Genomic DNA, 27,252 nt, shown 5'->3' on the forward strand with positions numbered 1-27,252 from the left:
CTCTGCCATGGCAGGCACAGGACGAGCTGGCAGGGGGCACCCCTTTCCCATTACCTGAGGGGAGATGCACCCCTTTATGGGGGACACGGGGAACCCACGGCACAGAGCTCGTTTTGCCCCTTGCCCCAGTCCCAACCTCTCCAGCACAAAATGCCAGAGGAGCTTCCCAGCTTCTGGCATCTCCGCACCAGTGGGGGCAGTGGGTGCTCACCCGTCCCTCCCGGGCCCCCGTGGCTGCTGGGAACAGCTGACGGTGGCAGGGGACAGCTGTCCTGTCCCAGCGGGCGCCGGGACAGCGGGGCCAGAGCGCGTCAGCGGAGCCGCAGCCCCTGCGCCCACGGCACCGCCATGCGCGGCCACGGCCTCCTGCTCGTCCTCTGCACCCTGGCAGGTAAGAGCTGCCCGGCCAGGGGGAGGCCTGGAGGGCACTTGATCATCCCCACCTTTGCACCTGGGGTTTGTCACCCCTGGGAGTCCAGCGCCAGGCTGGCACTGGGCTGTCCCTGTGCTGGCAGCCCACTGCCCCCGTGTCCTGGCCAGGAGAGGTGCCCAGGTGAGCTGGGTGAGGGTGGGCCGGGCACACAGCCCCTGCCTGGGCACCGGCGGGACTGCCGGAATCGCGGGGCAGAGCGCACACACCCGCAGCAGCGCACGCCCGGGCATCCCTTTCCCGTGCACCCACCCCTGTGCCTCCCCTCTCGACACGTCAGGTCTGGGGGCCATCAGTGACCCTGCTGCCCTCCCCCGGGGTGTCACAAGGCGTGTGCCCTCCCAGGTGTGAGCTGCAGGAACCAGGAGGAAAAGCTGTTCCAGGACCTCATGTCCAACTACAATCCACAACTGCGCCCGGCCCGGGGGGATGAGATCATCGATGTCTCCCTCAAGCTCACCCTCACCAACCTCATCTCCCTGGTGAGAGACCTCCCCCGGGGGTGGGGAGGGGGGAATTTGCCCCCACTTGTGGGGCAGAAGTCAGGGCACTAAAGCCATCTCCCTCATTCCTTCCCGACCAGAATGAACGGGAGGAGACCCTCACCACCAATGTCTGGATAGAGATGGTGAGACCCCTCCCCTCTAGGCAGGATCATGCCCAGCTCTGTTTGCATGTCAGGGTGGCACCCCATGAGGGGCTGGCACTGGAACCTGCACCCTCTTTTGTGGACACCCCCAAATGAGCCCATTTTGTGGGCAGCCTAGCACAGGCAGCTCACAATCTCTTTCATCCTGGGGGGCTGCATGGCCCCTCCTCCTCATCCCTCCTTCTCCCAGCAATGGTCTGATTATCGTCTGAGCTGGGACCCCGAGAAATACGACAACATCCAGCTGCTGCGGGTGCCCTCCACCATGGTCTGGCTGCCAGACATCGTCCTGGAGAACAAGTAGGTGACAGGGCAATGGGGACATGTCCCCACATAGGGCTGGCAGCTGCCCCCCAGGCATAGTTTGGGGCTGAGCCCATCTTTTCCCCCCCAGCATTGATGGGACATTTGAAATCACGCTCTACACCAACGTGCTGGTGTCCCCTGATGGCAGCATCTACTGGCTGCCCCCGGCCATCTACCGCAGCGTCTGCGTTATCCACGTCACCTACTTCCCCTTCGACTGGCAGAACTGCACCATGGTCTTCCAGTGAGTGTGGGCATCATGGCAGCTCCTCCTGGGACACAGGGATTAGCGTGGGATGCACTTTACTCCTGGGGAGATAAGTGCCACCTGTCTATTCCCTGCCACTTAGCAGGAGGCACCAGGGACAAGCCAAGCACCCTAAGGAAGAGCTGGAGGTGCCACACTGGCACCCCTTGCCCATCCAGCTTGCTGCATGCCAGCCTGTCTCACCACCTTGTCTCCCTCCAGGTCCCAGACGTACAGTGCCAATGAAATCAACCTGCTGCTGACAGTGGAGGATGGCCAGACTGTGGAGTGGATCTTTATCGACCCCGAGGCTTTCACAGGTAATGCTGCAGCCACAGCCACTGCACAAGGGTATCCCACCACAGGGGACATCCAGCAGGTCTGCTGCTACACTGCTGGCTGCCAAAAGCAGCGCTTCAGGGACTATTAGCAGCTCCCACCATTACATGGGCACTTAAGTTATTAGTGGAAGCGGGAGTGTGGGAGAGATTTGTTTTTCTAACCCCCCCAGCTCGGGGCTCTTGCAGCCTGGCAGCTGCTGCCGGAGAGCACCGCTCCTGCAAGCTTGATTGATGCTGGGAACGTAGCTGTCATGGCCAAACAATGACGTTTTCCATCACATTTTAATTGCATATTGAAGGAACAAAATGCTTTTTGGGCAGCGAGATTTATTTTTTCATTACCGGCCTGAGTTGCGATCCTGACTGGGAAAAAATCTATCACTCCCACGGAGAGCACGAGCGAGCAGTGCGCTGTCACCCTTGTCATGCTTGGCTTCCCTCTGTGGCACTGTGGCAATGGGGAGATGGGGGCACCCCAGCCCCACAGCTGTAGCCTGGGAGCCCCTAAGGGGTTAAAGGTACCCCATATCTGCCGAGCTGCCCCATCCAACTGTATTTTGGGGTATTTTGCCCAGGCACCCTGGCACGTTCCACAGTGCTCATCTCCCTCACAAGTGGCTCTAGTGCTGTGCACAGCCTGGGTGCCCAGTGGGGCCCATGCCAATCACCAGTTCTCCCCTTCCTCCCTGGATTTGGGGGCTGGAGGCCCAGCACCCTGTAGGGACAGTGGCACTCACCTGGCACCATCACGATGCAGAGAATGGTGAATGGGCCATCAAGCACCGCCCTGCTCGGAAGATCATCAACTCGGAGCACTTCACCCCAGATGACACCCAGTACCAGCAGGTCATCTTCTACCTCATCATCCAGCGCAAGCCACTCTTCTACATCATCAACATCATCGTGCCCTGTGTCCTCATCTCTGCCATGGGTGTGCTCGTCTACTTCCTGCCCGCCAAAGGTACAGTGGGACCGTGCCCACTGCGGGCATGGGGATGTGCAAGGGGACAGCAACACTCCAGGAAGGGCTCCTCATCCCCTCTGTCCTTGGGGACCATCATTATCATCTCTCACCCACTCCTGTAGTATTTGGATTGGGGGGAGTGTGTAAATTTCTAGATATCCCAATAGTTAATGCCTGAAGGCAGGGCCTGTATAATTCAGCTTTTGGGTGGGGTTTTTTTGCCTTAGGAGGGCAATGCCCACAGCACTGCCCTGTGCCAAACTCTGCCTTTCCCCCTCCTTGGCAGCGGGTGGGCAGAAATGCACTGTCTCCATCAATGTTCTCCTGGCCCAGACTGTCTTCCTCTTCCTCATTGCCCAGAAGGTGCCTGAGACCTCCCAGGCCGTGCCTCTCATCGGGAAGTAAGTGACACATTGGGATAGGGGTGCCAGCCCTCTTGTCACACTGTGCCAGCAGGGTCTCAGGTGCTGTGGAACAGACAGTGCCCAGGGACAGGACCTTGGTACAGAAATAATCCCCAGCCCAGATGGGGCTGACACAGGGCTACCACTTGCCCGTGTTTCACTGCCTGTCACCAGCTTCCGCCAGCAGGAGGGCACAGAGAAGGACCTTGCACGACCATGGCTTGTGACCCAGCAGCCCTACTGAGGCTCTGTGCCCCCTCCCCAGATACCTGACCTTCCTCATGGTGGTGACAGTGGTGATTGTGGTGAATGCTGTCATTGTCCTCAACGTCTCCCTGAGAACGCCCAACACTCACTCCATGTCCCAGAGAGTGCGCCAGGTACCTGCCATCATCCCCCTACCCTTTATACAGGAGGAATGGGATGGGTATTTGGGGATCAAGGCGATGTCCCTTGCAGAGTAAGGTGGCAGGCATGCCTTCCTCTGAGTGCAAGTCCTGGCACAAAGAGAAGGCCCCAGATGTCCCCATCTGGGTGACCAGACTGTACCACCAAGCCACTCCCAACACTGGGGAGCAGCAGGTGCCAACAGCCCAATAGCACCATGCTCCAAACAATGCCAGGGAAACCAGTCACACCCATTGGATGCTCTGGGCGGTGTGAGGGGGACAGATCCCCACAGGTGACACTGTGCCCAGGTGTTCCTGCACCTCCTGCCCCGCTACCTGGGCATGGCCGTGCCAGAGGAGACTCCAGGGCCTCCACAAGCCATCCGCAGACGCAGCTCCCTGGGGCTCATAGTGAAAGCTGATGAGTACATGCTCTGGAAAGCCAGGACCGAGCTGCTCTTTGAGAAGCAGAAGGAAAGAGATGGGCTGATGAAAACCGTGCTGGAGAAGATTGGTGAGTGACCCCGGGGGGTTGGGACCTCCCTGTGAGGTTGGGCTTTGTGCCAGGTGGCTGAGTGCTTGCTGGTGCCCGCTGTGCTGGCTCTGCTACTCACAGGACGTGGTCTGGAGAGTGGCAGCACCCAGGACTTCTGCCAGAGCCTGGAGGAGGCAGGTCCTGAGATCCGCGCCTGCGTGGATGCCTGCAACTACATCGCCAATGCCACGCGGGAGCAGAACGACTTCAGCAGCGTGAGTCAGGGCTGGGGGAGCGGGATCTGCATGGGGGGCAGTGGGCACAGCCCTCACCCTTCTTGTGCCTGGCAGGAGAGCGAAGAGTGGATGATGGTGGGACAGGTGATCGACCGTGTCTGCTTCTTCATCATGGCCTCTCTCTTTGTGTGTGGCACTGTTGGAATCTTCCTCGTGGCTCACTTCAACCAAGCACCCGCCCTGCCCTTCCCTGGGGACCCTAAGCAGTACCTGCCACAGTGATGCTCACAGGTGCCCACCAGCCAAGTGGTGGAGATGGGGGAAGGAGGAACATGGCGTGCTCATGCTGTGCTGAATGTGGAAATAAAGCCCCCAAATCTTGCAAGTCTCCATGGCATCTCTGCTCCATGCCCATCCACCTCAGAGGCTGGATGTGCACCCTGTGCAGGCTGGCCACACACCTCTAAGGCTGCAGAGTCCTGTGGGATGAGCATGGGGAAACTGGAGCAGAGTCAGACATCTAACAGGCCATGCAGCAGTGCTGGCAGCAAGAGCCACATCACCCCACTGCAAATTTACAAATTCCAACCCAGGACAAGTGGGAATACTGTCATCCTTCTCATGGCAGTGGGGCAGGAATCACAGCTACAGCTGCCCATTCTGGGGCAACAATGGAGCCATGGGTGGGATTGGTGGCAGCTAATTCTTCCCTCAATTTATGCCCTGATTGTGCATCCTGGGGACAGCTGAAGTGCTGTCCCTTGATCCCTAGCAAGCAGCTTGAGGTGGAAAGACTGGGTCACCAGGCCCCCAAACACCCTCAGGGATGTGTGTCCCATGGCATCCATCCTGCTGGGAACATCAGCACAACTCCCTCCCCCACCAGCCTTCCTTGCCCTATGGGATCATCTCTGTCAAGCACAGCCCCTTCCCCCATCCTAGCAATGCTGCATCCCCCTGTGCCCCTCAGTGACCTCTGGGGCCCCCTGGCTTTGTCCCTGCTGGCAGGGGAGATGAGAGAGGTCAGCCTGGGAATGGTGGCAAGCAGCATCTGCTCCTCTGTGACCCAGCTCATGTCACCTGCGCCTGGCTCCAGGACATGCATCAGCCTCACAGTCCCAGCACCGGCTGCCTCTGCTGCTGCTGGGAGAAAACCAGTTGGTGACTGCCCACAACTGCCCTGGCACTGCCTGACAGGGGTGAGGGCACCGTGGGCACCGATGGGGGAGGGAGGAAAACACACAGCAGCTGAGACATCACTTCTAGGGCATCTGCAGCCTGGTCACGGCCCGGAACCACTCGGGGCTGTGCCAGCCAGCTGCTGCTTTCTGCAAGGTGGCTTTTCCTTCTCCAGGGCCAGGTACTGTCACCTACTTCTTACCACTCTAGGGAAGATGCTGCTTCTTCCAGTGAGCTCAGGCTCAGCATGTCCATACAGCACAAGTAGAAACGGATGAGCTCTTCCAGCCTTCTAGGAGCACATAACTGAGATCACACTCTCCACCCTCTCCAAGCAGTGGTTTTATGAGCTCTCAGGAGAACTATGTGGTATATCATTCCAGAGACAAGAACAAAAGCAAGAGCTATATGTCACAGATCTTGGGCAGCAGATGTGCCTTGCAGGATTACGTCCCTCTGAGGTTATGGGGGGAGTGAAGTGAGAGGAAAAGCTTCCTCAGCCCAGTATCAGCCTCCTGTGCCCACAGCCCATCAAGAAGCACTAAGACAAAGCAACATCTCCCCTCCACAGAGAGAACTCTTTTCTCTCTATGGGCTGGGAAGAGCCATCAGCCCCCATCAGACCAGCTGTAGACAAAGTCACCCAGGGCCCATGAGCCCACCACAGTTCAGCATCCCTTTAGGAAAGAAGAACTCAAGGGAATGCTCTCTTTTGAGCCTCAGGGCTCAAAGATCTTCCAGTTTCCCCAAAGGCCACTTTGGAGGGATATAAAGTTGTGAAGTTGAAGGGTGTTCAAATCCTTTGGGATAATGAAAACAGGAGAGGTCTTGACTCACTGCAGATTTGGTGCTCCCATGGCTAAAGGCTTCCTTCCCGAATGAAGAGGATCTGAAACCTTTTTCTAGAGCTCAACAGAAGCTCCTTCCCTTCCCAAACAACCTCATACCGATGTTTTCACTATTCTCATTAGTAGGACGCAGAGGACCACAAACCAAACATCCAGCTCAAAAACCAGTCTGGCTTCATCCCCCTCCAGGCCACAGAAGGCCCCCTGATCAACCACTGCTTTTTTCCTGACTTCAGGAAAAGTAGCCTTAAAGAGGACAAACTCCACACCCAGCCAGCTCACTCTCTTCAAGGCTGAGCAAGAGGAACCTCTGCTGAGTTCCTCTAAATCTCAACCACGGGGGCAGTGGGAGGAGAGGAACAGCCTCCCTGGGAAGGGCTCTTCCACAGCTCACTCACAAAGCGCATTTGAGGGCGAGCACAGCAGGACCACAGCATTTTCAGATTTAATAGCAAGCCTGCACTCATCAGCACCAGCTTAGACAAGGGGCATCAGAGGCGAGAAGTGGGCGAGAACATGAAATAACAGAGGTGGACATGACGCACAGCTGGGCACAACAACAGGATAAAGCACTAAGTGATGTCATCTGCAAAAAGCTAAATGTGCTGAGAATAAAGGGAACCTGCAGCTAATATTTCAGCCCTGCCTTGTAAGGCTATTTTTGCTTAGACTGCCAAAATGCAATTACAGCTAAATCCCCCCTAACAAATACTGGAGAGCAGCAGGGGAGAGTTGTATTTAAAAGGAATCTTAAGTAGCAGCCATAGTAGTACCTGCCCGCAGCAGGGAAAACAAACCGTGTCTGGAAAAGAGCATTTGGTTGAGAGCTGGTGACAAGTGCCAAAAGCAGGAACAGGACCATGGGTCTCAAGAAACACAGAGAGGGATGCCCCTAGAGCTTGGGGAAAAGCCCTGCTCCCTGCCTAGCCAGGTGCTAACTGCCTGACCATGGGGAGCACTTAGTCATTGCTGTCAGTGCAAGGAATGTCCCTAGAGACAGCCTGACACTCTCAACGAAGAACACAAACTCTTTAGAAGACTGAATATTTTAAACTCTTTTCTCTGCCAGTCTTGGCTGCTTTCAATCTAGACTTCAATAGTAAGACAAGGAATTTGCAATTGGAGTCATGAGGCTGAATGTCTCCCAGGCTCCAAGGCTGGTAATTGTCCCAGACATGGGCTGCTGGTTCTGCAGTCACGAGCAGATTGGCCCAAGCAGCCCCTTCTCCTGGGGGACTGCACAGAGCACACGGGGCAGGAGATGTGCCCCATCACTGGCCACAGCCTCCCCTCCTGGGCCCAAGGCAAAGGCTCCATTAAAAATGAAAGGCAATTGTGAGATTCCCCAAGGAAAAAGAGAAAAGGCTCGAGCTGTTAATGAGTACAATTAGTGTTGTAGTCAAGCAGAATCAGAGGAAATAATTAGCTCCTATTGTTTCCGTGGCATCCAAATTGCAGCCATGCTGGCTTTCCAGGCAGCAGCCCATCATTTGAGGCTCACCCCGGAGGACAGGGGGTCACTCCCAGCCCCTCTTCTGGTCACAGCTGTCACGCAGCTCTGAGCAGCAGGCTGGGCCATCGCCCTCTTCTGCTAAACCCACTGGGGGCCCAGTTTCCCAGGTGGCCAGGGACTTAAAAACCCCAGTGCACACAAGAAGCAGGCTTGGTCCTGAATTCTCTATTGAGACAGACAGAATGAAGGCAACTAACACCAAACAAGTCTTTGTCCTGGTTTAAGGGAAGCTCAAATTCCTCTCCATAACAAAAAGGGGTGGGTACAAGGCACTGCTAACCTGGGAGCATAAAGAAGAGGCAAAGATAAAGCAAGCAGCCTAGAGAAATACCACCACACTGAATTTCAGACAAAGCCAAAAAATGAGAGACTGAAAGAAACAAAGAGACCCAATAATTTATTGGCAGAACTGAAAAGGGGCATTTGAAAACCACAGGGCTGACTCTCAACTGGGATGCTCCTCCCAGATGCAGAGAGATTTATAATACTGGTATCCCTCAGCAAAAGGCTCTGATGTTGGGGCAGAATCCCAGAGATCCTGCGTGCCATGTAGAGAAAGACAGGAAAGTGCTGCAAGATGCGGCCCCGAGGGCCCCGCCGCTAATTGAAAGGCTGCCTCCCGCCCCGCTGCTAAAAAAAAGTTTGTGTAAGACAAAACCGGCCTCTATTGTCACCGCTGCTGCTGGAGGGCTTCAGGTGGATCCTTCCCCCAGGGAGGAGTGCGAGAGTGGCCCATGAGTCCCTTCAGAGGTCGGAGGCCACTCTTAGTGCTTTCAACACGGAGAGAGGAGCTTAGTGCCAACTCTTGTTCTCACAATGTGATTTTTGTGTTTCGAAAGCTTGAATTATCCCTGGAAAACAGAGGGAAGGAAAAAAGTGGTTAAAGATGTGCATTCCTTCAGATCACAGCACCTCCTCATTGTCCCCACTACAGCCACCAGTGTTGCCATCCCAGTACATCACTCAAAATCAACACTTGCTAAATCTCCCATGCAGATCTTCCTAACTACAGACTTCTCACACAAGTCAGCTGTCACTCCAGAACCCTTGGAACAGAGGGAGATCCTGGTTCATCCCCATTCAGTGAGAAGAAAAAATTGTCATCTCCTGTGAGCAAATGATAGAATGAAAATGTGGAAACTTCCCTGATAGATTCTGCTGTTTAAACAACTTGCAAGGTCTCTTCCTTAGCAAACATTTATCTCGGGGATTCTGCTTGGAACACAAATACACTATCAGACCAACCTCCCCCTGGAACACAAATACACTATCAGACCAACCTCCCCCTGCCTCTGTCCCTCCTATTTAGTCATACTGTCAACAAGTTTAGCTCTCTGATCTCTCCTACCTTAAAAGTATCTAATCTGAAAAGGGTGTTTTCCTCAAGTTTAAACAGAGGAGTTTCTTCAGCAGCTTCTGCTCACTCAGAGTACAGCCGTGGGGGCTTATTGACCAAGGAAGGAGTGCTGGGCTACAACCTCCCTCAGTGCAGTCTCATGGCACTGCAGCAACTGAAGATGGGGCAGGTTACAGAAATCTGTTATTGCTTACTGCCAGCCTGTGAGCAGCAGCAACAGGAAAAGCATACTCCCACATTAATAGGCAGTGTGTTGAGAAAAGGAGATTACAATTACTTTGAGAGGGTAAGTTTGGCAGCTCTTCCCATAAACAAGGACAGGGCTGTAAGTTGCCCAAGCCAAAACATTTAGGGATGCCTCAGGACATATCACATCAAATAGCTGAAGAGCAAAGGCAGCAACTTCAGCAGCAAGGTGCTGTGCAGGACTGTGAAATTCCACTCAAACCCGTGAGCTATCATTGTGTGCTGCCAGCAGCTGCATGGCAGCAGTACCAGCACAGGCTGGAACACCTCCAGGAGGTGGGATGGAGAACTGGAAGAACAGAAGGAAGTAAAAACCACTCTTAAGAGTTTAAAAAGTTACTCTGCTATGACCTGACAGCAAATACCATGCTGCAGAAGACTGGGGTTCACCTTTGCACTAGCCAGAAAAGCAGGCTGGGCTGCATTTGGGAACGTGATTCAGGATTCATTAACTGGATTCTGGTTAATTTGCAACAATGGTTTGGCTTTCTATCCCATTCTGGACTTTAACCTGTGCCATCTACCCAAGGAAGACAGCACACTTTAGGTAGCTCTTTAGTGGACAGTTTTTTCTCTATTTTTTCCCTCCTTCTGCCTCTGCTGGGGTGCCCCAGGCCCTCTGCTCATCCGTGCTCAGCACAGGCCACCCAATACAGCTGAGAGCTAAATGAACTCTGCCACTGTTTTCCTGTACCCTTCAGAGCCTGGTAAATCATTAAGTGAGCTGGTTTCCTCTTCCAGAAGGACACGTGAATGTCATCTAACAACAACAACAATACCAAGTGCCTGCGTAGTATTTTGTATACACTGATCCTCACAAAAAAACAAACCTGTGAGGAGAGAGAGGTTATTATTTTCACGCATGACTTCAGAGGAAGGTATGATAACACTGCTCACCCAATGCTGTTGAGGGAGGTTTTGGGATCCCCAGCAGCTCCTCAGAGCTCAGCTGTTTTGGAGCAGCTACATTCCACTGCCCAGTTATGGGAACTGAGCAATGTAAATGCTTCCTCCCAGCAGATTCGTCTGCTCTGGCAGTCAGCAATCCAGTGATCCCACTTGGCTACAATCAACCCAACTCTCATGGCCAGGTCTCTTGCTGGCCTTTCTTAAGGGCCTGCTGTCAGGGAATTGGGCACTGCAGGGAAAAACAATCTGAGCTGTGAGGCTCCCAGCAGCCCTGGGCTCACCTTGGCTATCTTCTCTGCATATCTTGGCTGACTACCAGCAGTAGAGAGTGGTTGTCTCATTAGTCACAACATTATTATTTCTACCTACAGTAGCTACTGAGTGTCCTTCCTGAATAAGCTTTTATTGACCAATTAATTTATTCTGTTCCAGCCCACTGTTAAAGAGCTGTGTGTCAGGCCCCAGGTGCCTCTTGCAGTGTCCACCCTCTGGATATGCTTAGGATTCATTTACCACTCCATACCTGCTTACAGTCAACCCTAGGCAACACACCCAAGCTGAAGACATACCTCTCAGCCTCCTGGGACCAGATCTGGGATACAAGTGCCTCATACACAGGAAGGACACATTAGCAAAATAGCACACAGCACCTCAACAGAAAATGCTGGTGGTCTGGTCAAAAAAATAAATTTAAAGTAATTTTGACCTTTAGAAAAGAACAAATAGCAGAATGGGCCCATCATCAGGCCCATAAGACAAGAGAACATGCCAGCCCATGGGAAGGAGGTTGGAAGCTGAGAGGTATGCCATGGAGTCACATAGGAAGAAAGATGAGGCCCTACCCTGGGTGTGACAGAGGGAGGGGGAGCGTTCGATCAGCGGCCACTGCTGTTCACCAGGCCATGAAACTCCTCCCAGGCCCTGGCAAGCCAGAGGGAAAAAAAAAATGAAATAAAACCAAAAAATAGCACTTCAGATCAAAGGCTTCTTAACTTTTAACGAGAGCAGAAACATTCAATAACGTTTAAAAGGCACTTGTCTTCAGAGAGCAAGGCAATATTCTCTGATAGCCCTAGTGGATAGAAGCATCCTTAAAATCCAGCCAAACATCTGACAGCACACGGCAGCTTTAGCGTTCTGCACAGACATGAAGCGTTCCCACTGGCTGCTGGTGATAAAGCCACATTAATACCCAGAGACAGGTATGACCTTCCTAGGCACAAATGGAATATCCATTTCCTATTGCTCATAAAATAGCCCATGTTACGTCTTTCTGGAGGATTATCACATTCCTTGGCTGGTTAAACTCAGCCAGTCACTGGCCTCATGCTTTGCCACATACTGCATATGCAGGTAATCCCCCCAAAAGGGGCTTCTTTCAATGCCAGACAGCTTAGTTCTTACGAAATTCTTTAATAAGGCAGCAGAATCCAATTGTTATTAGGAAGTTTCATTTCCCATTGTAAACCTGCGTTATTAATGACGACTCAGTAAAAACATCACAACTTTCTGAAATTAAAATGTTTTTAGATAAGTTAGAAGGACAGGTCCAACACTGCATTCCCTGGTGGAGAACGTTCCTGACGGATGAAGGCAGCAGACTGAAAAATTGCTGTCGGTTTTATGAAGGCAGCATACTGAAAACCCTCTCAGGGAAAACATGCTGAGGTTAATGTGAGCATGGTTATTATCTTCTAGGATCAGAGACATCAAAGAACCTCATAGTTCTCTGTGCCAGCAAAACAGTACTGATGCCTACAGCACATGCCAAGCCATTTTCTGAAGCCACAGAGTCCCATTGAGCTGGAGGGACCTTAAAGAGAACCCAGGTCAATCATAAACTCAGACCACCCTCTCGATTTTTCTGCTGGTACTTCTCAGCTACTTCACATTTTGCTTTGTGCGTTGCCTCATCAGGCCACTGCAACACAATAGCAGAGTCCAGAAATGGAAACCCTGTATTAGTCAGCACCTGTGCCACAACTGGACCACCAATGTGGCTCTTACCTGAGCCTCAGAGTCAAGCTCCCAAATGGAATTTGCAAAAGCAGCCCAGGTGTCACATGCTCTTTCCCAGGCAGTCATAACCCAAATAAACACAAAGACTTTGGAGTTCAACAGCCTAACTTCAGAAGAAAGTTAGGGAGAAGAGAAACTCTGAATCTGAAGCTCTCTTAGTTGCTGGTAATCTTCGCACATTTCCAGACTTGTCAAAGAGTCTCCACCTTCATGTCTTCCCTCCAACCTTCCTTGTATCTCTACCACATTCCCATCACCCACAATCATATCTGTCTTTCCTCTCCCATGGTTCTCCCAAACTTGTAACTTCTCAGCAGAAGAAACACAAGGACAGATTACTTGTCAACATGATTGATAATCTATTACCCCTTTCACACTAAGGAGTTCCTTGTTCCAACATCCCAATAACATCATGCACAGTCCTTCATCTCTGTCCTCAACAGACAGAGAGAAAAAGCTCTTCCAGCCAAGAATTTTTAATTCAAGACCCTCATATGTATTATACTACTAATGACTCCAACTATCTGCTGACTTGACTGAAAAAATCCACTAGGATGTGTCTGCCCTAATGTACCTAAACTACACTAGGAGAGCAAACTGCTCACATTCCATACTGAACAAGGCTGCCAGTTAATTTCATCTGGCAGAATCTTTATGACCTGTGACATGCCAAAGGCACAGTGCCAGAGAGTCTAAGAGGTTATTTTTATGTATAGACATTTTTAGTACCTTATTGCCATACTGTCTGCACAGCGATCAGATACTCAGTGAATTGATCCCCAACACTTAGATTATTCCCATTGAACAGATGGGAAATGGAAATGTTGGCAGGCTAAACAAAGCCAGCCAGTGCTGTTCTTCCACACTCATTCCTGACCCACAACTGTTGAAACTTCCCACCTTCTTCCCCACTGCCCAGGGTCAGGACCCAGACAGAGCTCCCTTTAGCCCCAGCAAGTAAAATGGAAGGGAAAAAAATAGAAAAGAAGCCACTATCTCCCCAAAAAGAAAAACAAAAAGAAAAAAAAAAAAAAAAAGAAAAAAAGAAAAAAAAGAGGAAGACTCCATTAAAAAGAGGAAGGGCAGTATTAGTTGCTTCAAGGGGCTTTCCAAATCACTATTGTGCAAGCAGCACTAGCTGTTTTCTGTAAACACCCTCAGTTAAGTCCCAGTAGTTTGCCTCCATTATTTCTCTGTGCAACCCTGCTCCTTACCTTCTCCTTCCCCAGCTAAAAAGGATCCAGAGAGCTCAGAGTGCACTTAGGGTACCTTACAAAGGGCACCAAGGTCTGTCTCTTTTGCCAGCCCAATGGAACCTCCCAGCACACTGACCACTCACTACACTCTGCAGGTGTCCAGAGCAGCACAGCTCCCAGGGATGATTCCCCTGGGATTTGTTCACAGCCAGACAAGAACTTTGTGACTAACAGCTTGAAAAAAACATCTAGGGTAGTCTTCTAGTCTGAAATAATGCTGTCACCTGCCTGGCAGTACCAGGAGCAAAGGCAATATAACACAATTAAATAAACACAACCAAACTGACCTCCTTGAAAAAAAAACCAACCATGAAATAAATAGGTTATAGGCACTTTTTTGGTAAGAGCCAGGCCACCAAGATAAGGAAGCCTTTCACAAAATCATGGACACATCTGAATAAAACATATTATGTTGATGGAGAAAGAATCACTGAATCCACCAATTCAAAGACCAGGTCTATGAAAGTGCTCTTAGACTTTCAGCACCTGGAAACATTTCTGAGACTGGAGAATGGAGCACTAAATGAATGAAGCCAGTATTGCAGAGACTCAGGAGAAGAGGACAGCTATCAGATCTGGAACCTCATTGCTCTCCTCTAGATTTTATTCCTGCTCTCAGACCTGAATGGAAGAAGGTGAAACAATGCAATGTTCTAGAGCTGGCAAGATCCAAGGCACTCTGCCTTCCCCTGACAGGCATCAGACAATGTGTGAGGGTCCCCTTTGCACACCATTTCTCTTTAGGCAAGGTTAACCCTGCCCAGTCCATTTAGGACACAGTCAAAGACACAGGTGACACAAGTAGAACAGCAGCACTGAGGAGTTCTCCTAAGGTTTTGGAAATTAGCAAGCAAAGGTAAATCAGTGTTTTAAAACCACAACAGTTACAGGATTAGCTGAACTCCGCTGTGACAAGGGAGACCTCACAAGCACCCTACCAGCAGCTTACTTGTCTCGTAAACACTGATCTTCTTGTGCAACGCCTGTCACTTCCACAGTGATTTCTCAGCTTAATTACTCATTTTTTTGCCATTCCTCTCTTTTTGTCCTGAGAATCTCACCCCTGCAGTCTTCTTATAGTGCATTATTCCCTCCATAGGATATCCTCTTCTTTCCTACCTACAATATAGTCTGAGGCCATTTCCTCCAGCTGCCTGCAGTGAAATGAACCCAGTGCCAGCTCTATTAAGATCAACTATTCTTCTCATTTACTCGAGCCATCCCATTAGTTATCACTGGTGACTTTGAAAGGAAAGGATAGTTTTATACCCTGCTCAGCTCTCACTGCAGCAGGCACTTAGGAATAAGCAAAGATTTGTTTCCAGAAAAAGCAGCCTTGCTTTAGAGCTGACAGGACAATCTGTAATGTCACACAGCAACAAAACATTTCCACACCAGCCTGCTCGGTGGTAACCTGCTGATGGTCACTGCTCTGGCCCCTCCTGGCACTGGAAGCAGTGTTGCTGAATTTGCCTGGGATTCCTGGACAGTGTTGTGGGTGAGAGCTCTCACGAAAGGAGATGGTCACTGACCACAGTTATCAGTGCAGAAAAGAAAGGCTGATAAGCTCAGACAGGGCAAGGCAGCCAGGAACTTCATGCTGCAATGCTCAAAGTCAAATGTGAAGCGATCACTTTCCATCCACCCCTCTCCCAACTGCAGATACCTGAATATTTTCAGTGGCTTTGCAGAGACATGGCCAGACTGTGGTTGGCAACATTCTGCTTTCAAAAAAAGTGCATCTGCTACGGCAGCAAAAGAGGTTGGGTATTTTGCCCTTAATTCCAAGCCACAGGAAGTACCACTGTCCATAAGTCACTGTCACTTCTGGACCTTGTCACCTCCAAGGTTAACAACACTGATGAACTGAACCTATTAAGTGGTTCACTGCATCTGAGTGCTCCTCTCTCAGTGCACCTCTGAGGGAACAAAGAGAAGCAATTTCTCTCCAGCTACTGAAACAAGGTAGCCCACAAAATGTCACATATGCTCTCTTCAGGTGCTCAGCACTGTAACGCCTAAGGTACTATAAATCCCCAGGAATTTAGCAGAGTCTAAGAGATTGTTCTAGCTTTCCTAGCAAGATTGGAAATTCATACAGACTAGGCTGACCCTTCTACTTGCTGGGATTTAGGCAGCTCGTCAATATCACAAGCAAGAGAAAGGACAAACACAGGAAAATTGCAATGAAAGATCTGCTTATCTAGCTAAATGCACAAGCCCCAGCACTGAGAGCAGGAAGGACAGAATGCAGAACAGCTCCCTGGAATAGCTGTGACGCAACAGGTACTTTTCAGATGCAGCTTGGCAGCACCACCACTTTCTGAAACAAAGGGGGCTGCAGCCTCGCTGACAACTCATGAAAAATGGTGTCTAGAAATGATTTAATATGAAATGCATCATCACAAAAGGAATATACAAAACCTGAAACACAGGGCTCAGGTTCCACAGTGAGAGGCATGCTAGCAATTTCTACAGAAGCATTCATTTACAGTGTGTCAAAAGCTAATCCAGGTCAATTCACTACCTAAAAGGCAAGGTTTTAAGAAATGCCTGTTCTTTTCTTGCTAAGCATGCTCCCTTCCCTGAAGCACAATCAATGCCAATCAAACCCTGCACATGAGCAGAGCTCTAGTGGAGAGATGCAGCCCATACAAATGAAAAATGCCACGAGCCCCCCTCAAAAGGCAGCCCTGACAAAGCCTAGAGCACAGCTCTTCCATTAGAGCTTTTCATGAAACACAGCCAGAGTGTGAATATAGAGTGCTGGCTAGAAAGCCCTCCCCAGTCATAAATCACATGGTACATGTGCAGCGTAAGTGGAGTTTATTCATGACGGACAGTATTTCAACAGGACTTGATAGATGGGTGAGGAAAAGGAGCCAGACTTCATGGAGGATAGAACTAGTTACACAAGAGATTCTTTATTAATGAGAGAACCTTAATGATATGAAGCTTATCCAAGCAGAGTCAGACTGAAGGCTGGGGCTGTCCTGCTCTTCTCTGTCACAAAGCAGTCACCACCACCTCTCTGCAGCTGCTGCCCCTTGCTGCCTGCTGGTACCAGGCAAGAGAGGCACAAGAAGCTGGTCTGTGCTTCACTACACAGAAACTCCACTGACAGCACTTCTGCTCTGAATTTACACCAGTGCCTTTGGAAGGAGATGCTAGAGAGCATTGCAATCAGACTGCTGCAGCTTTAGCTAGGCAATGGGAAAAAAGGGACTTTCATGATGCCCTACATGGCAGAAGGTTAATTGCTTAGACCTACCTGACTGGGACATCATCAAAGCAATTCCTACTAACCCTCCTACCCACAGAAGAATGAGTGGGAGACAAGCCAGTTGGCCTCTACTTAAGAATTGCTCCCAGCTGTAATCTGAGCTACTAAACTTGATACCTCCAACACCTGTTATTCTCAGACAAGCTCATTTTCCACCACACGTCAGCAGCACAAAATGAAACTCGGATGCTATGCAGGAAGAGAGGGCAGGAAGCACAGCATGTTACACTGGTGTACTACTGGCTGCACCATCACTCAAGGCCTTACACCTGCCAGAGCAAAAACAAACACTGCTATAGAAGCATTCTCTGTGCTAGGAAGTGCTGGTGGTGATAGCTCACAAGGGAAAGGCCACGCCACTCCCATTTTACACTTGCTACATGAACCACCACCACAGCTTAGGACTGCTGGCTCCACACACAGCTTTTACTACAGAGACTGAGAAAAGTCAAACGCCTCCCTGCTCTCACCACAAAGCCACATCACCACAGCCTGCAGTCTGCTGCTGCTGCTGAACAGGAGTAAAATACTCGGCTGCGTGTCCACACGAGCACATTGCTATTTCCCTGCATGGACAGAGAGTTCATAGTGCCCTCTCCTGGCAAAAGGAGCACGAGAAACGTTAGTGGCAAAATCACAGAAAAAATAATCTCTTTCTCTTCTCTTCTCTTTCCCAAGCACACAGGAGGGAGGGCCACATGGAACACCAAATGCTTACAGGCAGTTTCAATGAGATTTCTGTATACTTACTAGTGACCCACACTCAAAATTGGGAGCCAGCTGTCTGCTAGAACCAGGATGGATCCCATCAAACTGTCTGACAACAGACTGATGACAGCATGATTATGTGGAACAAGCCAGCATGATAAAAGAAAGTTATGAAAGATACTTGCACCTTCATTACAAGCAAGATTAGAAAGCTCTCTGCCCCATCAGTGTCTTACTCATTTCACTTTTTTTTCTGTGTGCACCTTTTCAAGTATTAATTTAACCAATATCACCTAATCAGTTTATAGTTTAATCAATTATGATCTATTAGTTTACAGTACACTCAAGAAAAAAAGAAAAACATATTACTCAGCTCTAAATAATATCTATATATGCAATTTTTCCTCACTTTGTGGGAAATAAAAGTCACCCTGAATGGCCTGATATGGTAAGCTATAATACATTTATTTAAAAATACAGCTGTGCTCTCTGTGTACCACGATCTTCTAGTCTTGTTAAAGAGCCTCTGTCACCAGGGCCTGGAAGACTTAATATATGACGTTTATTATGATTCGAAATCATTTGTACAGCACTGTAAATTCACACAGCACTTTCCCAAGACCATTTATAAGTCTAATGGCACTATAAATCCCTGTTAGCTTCCGCACTTTATTCCCCAGAATCTCTATTTATTCAAATTATTCGACTGCCCCCACTGCAATCTTGTCTTTGAATACATCGAGCCACAGTCCCACCCTGGGCTGCCCATCACCCAAGTGACAGGCTGGGTGGATTGTTAAAACAACCCTGGATCACACATTTAAAAAAGAAAAAGGTTTTGCTCATGGAACCAAACACCCACGACAACCACACAGAAATCTGGCTTTCAAAGCGCGCTGGCAACAAGCGCTGCTGTTTGCACTTCAGTTTGCAGGAGCAGCCCTAACGCACACGAGCACTTCTGCCAAGGCCTGCATGCTGTGAGCTGCTGGAGCACACATGCACCCTGCAGCACCCCCCTGGCCAGCACACGTACTTGATGCTGTCGGTGTGGGTTTTGTATTCCATGATGGTGTTGGGAGGTAGGTTGAGCACTCTTCGCAACGTGTCGCGTATCCGGGCTGTCGTGGCCTGGTCGCTGGCTGTTTTGTTCCATATGGAGATAATGTCCTCCTGTGGAACAGCATGGGAGGGAGGGGTGAGCACAGGGCACTTTCTGCAGCCTTGCCACATGGAAGCACAGTTCTCAAAAGCACTCACCTGGAATCGGACAGAGACAACAGCCCCACAGATTTCTTCCCCCACCATGAACTGCTCTCCCAACATGGCCAGAATAAGATTCTCCCAGCACCGCGATGCTAAGCCCTTCCGCAGACGGATAATCCATTTACCACCATTTTTGTTGGCATCATCCTAGGAAGAGGGGAAATAAATTGATTTGTTTTCTCCTAGCTATTTTTCTGCTACCCAAAAGACAGCAGAGCCACAAACAGGAGCAGATATTGATTAGGTGGGGCAAGGAAGGTGTTTTTAAGCAAAAGCATTTTATTTCACTTCTCCCCCATATAAGCAGAGACAAAGGAAAACCACTTACTTTGAATACTAAGTACTTGAAACAATGGCCCTCAGCCTTCCAGACCAAGTTCTATGCCCTGATGACTTGAGTTCTTGTGTTTTGATCCCACTAGCAAAGACTAAAACCAGCCTACCAATTTGCACAAACAGATCCAGAGGCAAGGACTTTAAGACTACTCCTAAACTTGAGACAGAGTCACCATTTGTCTAATCCCCTGTCTATGTAGTTCTGCTGTAAAACAAGATCCCTGTAAAACAGGAGAACCCCCACATCATAGAGCATGGAAGGCCAGTAAAGAGTTTGCAAAAGAGTACTTTAAAAGCAAGGAAAAATTTGATAGACATTTTCCTTCCACATTTCCAAGAATGGGCTCACAAGTTGTGCTAACACAGAAAGGATCACCCTGTTCTCTGACATTATCACACATCATACACCTGAATGTTTGTTCCAGACTGTGGTGACCCAGGGAAATAACCAAAATGAGGGGAGAAAGTAAAAGAAAAAATTAATGCTAAGCACCCAGTCTGTCACCTCAATATTGTGATTCTGTATCTTGAAGCTGACAAAGAGCTGGAAATTGCTCCAGCCTCCCCTGCTCCCCAGAACACACAGCTATGTCAAAGAGCAGCTCCTCCTCTGTGCAGAACACTGTGGCATTCTCTGGTACAACACTGTAGCTGGGAAATCTTACAAGGTCAGAGGGGAACAAATTCCACCCAAAGCTGAAGACAGAGAGGTAGGAACAAGTCAAAGAGGTGGCAGTTAGGAAGGGTAAGGGAAGACAGGTCTAGGACAGAAACAGAGAACAAAGAATGACTCAGAGGGGACTGCACAAAACAGGACATCCCTCTCCAAATCCCCAGCAATCCCCTCTGCCAAGCTGGGACACACCTTGAAGATGCCAGGCAAGGGAGCCCAAACCATCTTAATGAAATAAAGTTAATTTCATTTTAGCCTGAAAGCTTCTCTAGGGCTCGGATGAAACTAAACATTTGTCTGCTCTCTCAGAGACAGCAAGTGCTAATAAAGCAATCCTGAGGAAACATGAAAGTGTCAGCATAACAGCAGCATTCACCTGACTCTTACCTTTCAGGTATGTGCTGGACTGAAAGGGGAAGGTGTCAGCTCCAGACAACCTCAAAGCATGACAGGAGCTATCCAAATCAACCTAAGTTCTAGGAATGTGGCAGAATCCCGTGAGAAGCAAACTGCTTTCTCTTAACTACCCTTGTTTTCCAAGTTGTGAACATCACAGCCTGGGAGCTGGGTTTAACTCTTCAAAGTTTCCACAATGACTAATGGGCATCAGAAGAGAGTGATATTGCTAAAAATACCTCAAAGGTGGCTTAAGCAGGTTCAAAGCTAGAGAGAGAGCAGTGATTGGGAGGCAGATGCTGTATCATGTGCTTTATGATTGTTGTTAGTTTTCTTTCAGGTTAAACAAGCTTCGGTTCAGTCAAGCATTTGATTTTCCTTCACCAGAATAATAATGATCTGCAGCCCAGTAAATCACCAGGGATTATTATGCTTAGTGCTTCTGACTTTGCCAGAAAAGGCACAGATGGATGCAGAAAAAGATCAGAGCTACACAGAGGCACATATGTACCTATAAGAATGACAGTAATGAAGGACTGGTTTGGAAGAGAAAGAAGCATAAAAAAAGCCCTACAAAGCATGCAGCAATGGAAGGCCAGAAGTGAGATCTCAGGTCCTCTTCTAGAAATATAAGAAGGAAGTAGGGCCAGAAGTAAAAATACTAAAGAATCTCTCCATCTCCATCTTAAAATGTCTACTGGGAAATGCTTTATAGAAATTCTGGCATCATTAACGTGGGGACTCTGGTCGACACATTGTCTGAGGAACTTGCTCACCAGAAGTGCAAAGAGGGTTAAACATTTTATATAAATAGTGTTTGCAGTAACTGGCTATAAAATACCTTGCTTAAAATAATTGCTAATGAGGGTCACATATAAATTTCTCAAGACCAAGCAGTATAATTAGGTACTTCAGAGAAACACATAAAATACCCATATTGTGAATGCTATTGGTCATTGCTGGAAGCAGGCCAGGAACTGGGAGAATTATTTGCTGGGCAAAGATTCTTTTAAAATTTCTTTTAACAGATTTGGATAGAAATAGAAGCAAACTAAAATGCCCTGGAACAAAACCAAACAAAAACAACAGAACCAAACCAAAACAAACAAAAAAAGCAAATAGTAAATAAAAGGCAAAGTTGTTTCTCCATCTCCAGCTTTGTGTGCAGGCTTTAAACCATATGCACCTCCTTGACTGAAAAAGGAGGGTTGGTTTTTATAAGCTTTGTTGGAGAGATCCAGTCCTTCCAGAGGAAAGCCCTGCACTGCTGTCACTGGAGGCAGCTATGGGGTACCCCTCCATTGGCAATGGCAGTTCAGCAACCTCTGTGGGGGTGCAGCAGCAACTTCCCCATCTTCCCTCTCTGGCAGCAGGACTGCCAGGTTCCATGGACAGAGTTCTGAGGACAAGCTTACAGGGAAAATCTAACGGAGTGCCACTTAATGACAAGAGTTCCTCTACTGTAGAAGGTTCCTTCCAAAATATTGTGGGAAAATATCAAGGCAGAAATGAGAGCTCCAACTCACCTCCCACATGGGTTTGATGCCCTCTTTGAAAAGATGGAAGTCACTGTGGCCTGTCAGGTCCCCAGGACGTACCATGTGACTGTAAAACCGCCAGAACTGTTCCACCTGCAACAACACCAACCACACAGTGAGGCTGCTCAAACTGGTCACAGTCAGGATTTCTATAGAAACAGGCTGCCATTTTTACACCAAATCTCCAGAGCCACCTTCCCCTCTTCTGCTCTACTCCCTGTCACCAGGGTATTGATTAGGCAACACAAAAGGCAACAGTAGTGTCAGAGCCTAGTGCCTGTTTCTGACTGGCTCCATTACCAGGTGACCACCTGAAACATTCAGTGGGTGCCTCTAAAGTCACTCAGTGTTTGTCTGAAGTAATCTGTGCTAAGGTAACAGCAACTCTGGACAACAGTTCCAAACTTCTCTTTTAACTCCTACTGCCCAAACTTTCAATCACTGGGTATGCGTCAAAGGCATCAGCTACAGCCAACCTCTTTGCCCTGCATAACCACTGCTCTCTGTGACCATGGAAACTGCAGAAGCCTTCAAATAAGACTTTTATTTTAAATTTAATTTTACTGTATGCAGATTTTAAGACAAAATATACATTCTGGTGCTAGTTTAAGATCAGAAGGCACTATTCAGAGTTTTTATTTAAATATCTGTTACTTCCTTTTACAGTCTGCCATGGTACACTTGGACCATTTCACTTCGACCAGTTCCATTCTGGCACCCCTGTGTCTGCTTGAGACAATCTGACTGTAAGGCAAGGGATTTATTTTTTATAGTTCTTAAAAGTAGCATATTTATCTTTTGAGAATCTCTGGGTAAGAAAGGATTTGAGAGAGGATGGATCTTTAAAACCAAACAAGGCAGTGGAAGTGGAATTTCCATATTTTAAGAAGACTCTACTCAGTAAGACAATAGCTATTAAGCAGACCAGCAGTGCAGCTGGAGGGGGCAGACATCACCCCAAGCACTTTATCAGAGACCTTAACGACTTGGTCAGCACTTGGAATTCCACTCCAATCTGTGACCTCTGCCATCCAAGCTGGAATTTGCTTTTATAGCCAATAAAATTATGAATCAAGCCTGAGGAGGGGTCAGAAGCAATCTATTTTTGTCAGGCACGTCCAAACATCCGTGGGGAAATCACACTCCCACAGTAAAGGAATGTGCCCTCTAGTGGCTCACATTTCACTGCTTTTAGAGCTTTCCACTGAAAAGCCAGGAGTACATCTGAACACAGACTCAGCTAGACAATTCTTTCTGAAGTTTGCTCTTCCATGTCCTTAAACAGAATTTGGTCCCAAACACATTATCAAATATGCTGGCCAGTCTCTCTCCATCCTAACAGAACTGTAGCCAAGCACAGCAACAAATTCTCCGTAGCAAAGAGCAGACAACAGAATTCTCAACAAGATGTTCTTCCTCTAAGGAGCTAAAAATCAATGCTAAGTCTACACTGATTTATCAGACTGAAAAGTTATTGCCAGAACATCAAGGGGCAGCCACATTTTTCATCCCCTGACCTGAAAGTACTTGCTCACAGAGGCTAATAGGAGCAGTAACTACCCACAGCAGCAACAGGCTCTTCTTCCCACCCTTATCCTGTGGGCATACAGTAACACAACCCAGCTCTCAGACAGGCATATTTTTATGCATGCTCCAGAAGGAATAAAGGGCTGTTTTTATAAATCATCATATTACAGAGTATATATGTACTGGTGGGCAAAATTAATATTTATAAGAGACCCTGAAAAAACTGGGCAAACACCAGACTTAGAAGAAATAGAAAGAAAACAGCCAACAGACTTCCTGGCCTGTATAACAGTAATGGGGACTCATTTTGCTTACACATCTTGGGCTCTTGAGGGCAGGTTTACTCTGCCAGCACCATGCAAAACCCAACACAGCCTGTTCAGGACACGCTCAAGTTTATTCCAGGAACAAGCAACCACAGAGTGGAAGGAGAAAGGAAGAGCAATTTGCCTTCCAATGAACTTGACTGCAACATCAAACTGCACCTTGTTCATCACTTAGAGACAGACAACAGGCCACCAGCTGTTGGCAAATACAGCATACCAGATTCCAAACACAGTGTTTGTGCTGGGAATATGGGTGAAGTGTGTGAGGGACAACACAGAAAAGGAACAGAAAAGCTGTTCCTTCTCTTGCTCCAGCCATAAATTAACTACATGGCTGCTCTTTTTTTTTTTTTATTACTATACCAACTAGTACCATGCACATAGGTCTAGCACAGGGCAGAGGAAAAGTGCTAAAGACACATCTCTTGCTGAAATTCAAGAGCTCATTTGCCTTGCAAATCACTCACTGCCACCAGGACAGAGGCAGCACACAGGGAGCAGGCCAGGAGGAGCAGGTTGTGTGAGGGACAGTGTTAAGTGTCCAGAAGCACATAATCACAAAATTATTATTTGAAGGTGCTTTTATTGAAGAGCTCTGGGTGTCAGGGGTACACAGACCCAAATCTGACCCCGACACGGTTTCGAGCCGAACATGTTTTATATTCTATCATTATATAACTTACATATTAAATATTAAACATTGTTCTGTTGTATACATTGATTTCATCCAAGCATGGATTTCTCATGATCCCCCTCAAACCCCTAACATAGTCTCTCATGATTCTTTAAACAATAATTATATCTAATCACATCTAACAATTATCATATACTGACTACACAGGTGGACTTTCACACGATCTAGCAAACTCAAGGCCTAACATTTCCCAGGGCCTACTAAGCCTTTCTTCCTAGCCCCCCGAATTTTCCCTGATTTTGGCCTGTTTTCCCACAGCAGGGGCCAGCAGGTACTCACGGAGGCGAAGGTGCCGATCTGTTTGATGTTCTGCTCGTAGCTCTGCGAGCTGGTGGGCCGCCCGGGCGTGCGCCGCGAGTACCAGAAGGTGTAATTGTACTGCAAGGGGTGCTCGGCTGGCCCCGGCACCACAGCCTGCAAACACAGAGCCCTGGTTACCCCAGCATGCTCCTCCAAAAGGGCAAAATTGCATTTACAGCATAGAAAAGCAACCATTCAAACTGAATTATCTTAGTCCTGTGCCTGTCTCAAAGGGGAAAAAAAAAAAGACCAACTAAAAAGGGAAATGTGAGACCTTAAACTTTTTCAAATTAAGGAAAAAAAATAAAAAGATACTTTCCTCCTCTGGGAAGGACAAACCACACTTATAATGAATCATGATTCAAATGCAATTAAAACTCTTTGGTGACACCAACTGCCTTAAGCAACCAACACCCCAGTGCTCTGAAAAGATTAATCTAAGAACTTGTTATGTCAGCTTTGGCAGAGCCCATCACCAGCAGTGGGCAGTGATCATTTTGGAATTTCCAAAACACTGATTTCTGATTGAAAATACTCCTAATGAGCACAAAAGAGGCCAATGAGAGCTCATTAACCAGCAGTCAAAACTTACAAAGAAAACCCCAATCAAAGCCCTTTTCTTGTACTATTTGATGTTGTTACAGGAGTTACCAGGGCTTAAATCGCTGCTTTCCTCTTGACTATGGCAAGTTTACAAGGGTTGCATTACTTCAGACAGAGCACAGGAGGCATCCTAAACAAGGATTGTTTCCTAAACAAGATGAAAAAAACCCAAACCAGGGGAGATATATGTCTTATGCCTTCTTCACCAGGCTGCATTACACACAGGGACACATCTTAAATGTTATTTCAACAGTGTCACAAACACTGCCTGCCAAAGCACCTTCAAGCCACTGCTGTCCTGTCAGACAGGAGTCCTTTCCCCATGTCCTCCTCCAAATTTGTTTTTGGATGAAAATAAAGCCTTATTTCTCATTTCCACTCCAAAGCCTGGCAGGACACCAGCTATGTTAGTGAAGGGAGCATTCACCCCTTGGATGAGAGACCTCCAAAAGTGCCATCAAATTACTGAAATCAAGCCCAGTCCCTCTGTCTTCACTGCAGCAGTAACAATGCACTGAGACCACAGCCCTCCAAGATCTATTTTCCTTATCCCTGAACTGAGGATTGACTCCCAGCACTCCACACCATGCCCTGGCAGAGGAGTGAGATGGCAGCACCATACCTTCCTCTTGGTAGTACTCTGTGGTTTCTCACGATCATTCTTTTCCTTCTCACTGTCTTTCTGTGTGTTATTTTCCTCATTCTGGTCATGGTCTCCACTATCATCATCTTTCAATCTGGTAAAGAAAAATAACAAAGAAAGCCATCACACAGCTGAGAAGGTTCATACCAAGCCCAGGTAGTTCTCTGTTCCAAAGCTCTTCCATGGTACAAGGACCACCACAGTTTGGACATCTACACTTGACAACCCACACAGTAAAAACTACTTCTGCTTTCATGCCCATCACAGGCATCTTGGACAAGCACTTTTAAGCCGAAGTGAACAACGAAACAGCTTTTTGGAACAAACTCAAGTAGTTTGTGCTGGATACCGATCTGTCACAGGAAACCCCAGTTACCTGTTGGGGTTCCCTGCTATTCAGGGGGCCCGCACGAAGCCCTGTCACCGCACCTCTGCTGACTCTTGCCCGCCCCGCTCCCCACGCCCCCCAGCACTGCAGAGGCTGCGACTGGGGCGAGCAGACACCGCGCCAGCAGCCAGCACCCCACAGGTCTCTCCGCCCGCCCCATTCCCTGCCGAGGGCCGGAAAAGGCGAGAGACAAGCGTGGCTACGGGGCGGCCTGCGACTCCCCGGTGCGGGCCTGCCACCGACCCCACCGCCCACACCTCCCGGTGCCGCGTCCCCTCGGGGCCGGGCCGGGCCCCGGCGGCAGGGACGGGGCTGTGCGTAGCCCGTGACTCATCGCGTCTGGCCCGCCCGGCGCCGGGGCAACGGCGGGAGGCGCCAGCGGGGCTCGGGGCCGTGCAGGCCCCGCAGCGGGGCCCGGCCGGGGGGCTCGGGGGTGACACTCACGCGTCGAATTTGTTGTTCATCGTCGCTCGCTGCCGCCGCCACCCCCGTTCGCCTCAGCGACTTCCGCCCTGCTGAGTCCGCCCGCGGAACTCTTCCGCCGCTTCCGGCGGCTCCGCCATACCCTCCCGCGTTTCCCCCCGGAGCCGTAACAGAGCGCACGGCGGGCGGGGAAGGGAACGCGCGGCCGGGAGAGCCCTCAGGGCAACGCCGCCATCTTGGGCGGGGCGTGGCTGGCGCCGGGAGCGAGCCAGAGAGTTACAAATTATTCAGACAATTAATTTTGCTCTCGTAAATACAGTTTGAGAACTCAGTTACTCTTCAAAGGATCTTCCCACCTTGCTTCCTGTGGCGACAGGGAA

The 27,252-nt window shown here is 49.0% G+C and overlaps 2 protein-coding genes across 3 annotated transcripts; one reads left to right on the forward strand and one right to left on the reverse strand.

The window, feature by feature from the left end:
* The first annotated feature begins 348 nt into the window (after positions 1–348).
* On the forward strand, positions 349–4,772 carry CHRNG (cholinergic receptor nicotinic gamma subunit). Its single transcript, XM_058812383.1, has 12 exons — positions 349–391; positions 776–912; positions 1,014–1,058; positions 1,270–1,379; positions 1,474–1,629; positions 1,855–1,952; positions 2,731–2,934; positions 3,224–3,338; positions 3,607–3,721; positions 4,040–4,244; positions 4,347–4,480; positions 4,556–4,772. Exons 1-12 carry the CDS (start codon positions 349–351, stop codon positions 4,721–4,723), a joined length of 1,530 nt encoding a protein of 509 aa, XP_058668366.1. The 3' UTR covers positions 4,724–4,772.
* Positions 4,773–8,357: 3,585 nt separating this feature from the next.
* EIF4E2 (eukaryotic translation initiation factor 4E family member 2) lies at positions 8,358–27,095 on the reverse strand. Of its 2 annotated transcripts, XM_058812296.1 has the most exons (8): positions 26,894–27,090; positions 26,041–26,155; positions 24,795–24,929; positions 21,957–22,061; positions 19,020–19,172; positions 18,796–18,932; positions 11,336–11,414; positions 8,358–8,832 (listed from the first exon to the last, which is right to left on the reverse strand). In XM_058812296.1, exons 1-7 carry the CDS (start codon positions 26,911–26,913, stop codon positions 11,369–11,371), a joined length of 711 nt encoding a protein of 236 aa, XP_058668279.1. In that variant the 5' UTR covers positions 26,914–27,090; the 3' UTR covers positions 8,358–8,832; positions 11,336–11,368. The 2 variants fall into 2 exon arrangements, with proteins under 2 accessions (XP_058668279.1, XP_058668280.1); XM_058812297.1 differs by lacking the exon at positions 11,336–11,414 and having other exon boundaries at positions 26,894–27,095.
* Positions 27,096–27,252: the final 157 nt, after the last annotated feature.

This window comes from Ammospiza caudacuta, chromosome 11 (assembly GCF_027887145.1).
Source record: "Ammospiza caudacuta isolate bAmmCau1 chromosome 11, bAmmCau1.pri, whole genome shotgun sequence".
NCBI lineage: Eukaryota > Metazoa > Chordata > Aves > Passeriformes > Passerellidae > Ammospiza > Ammospiza caudacuta.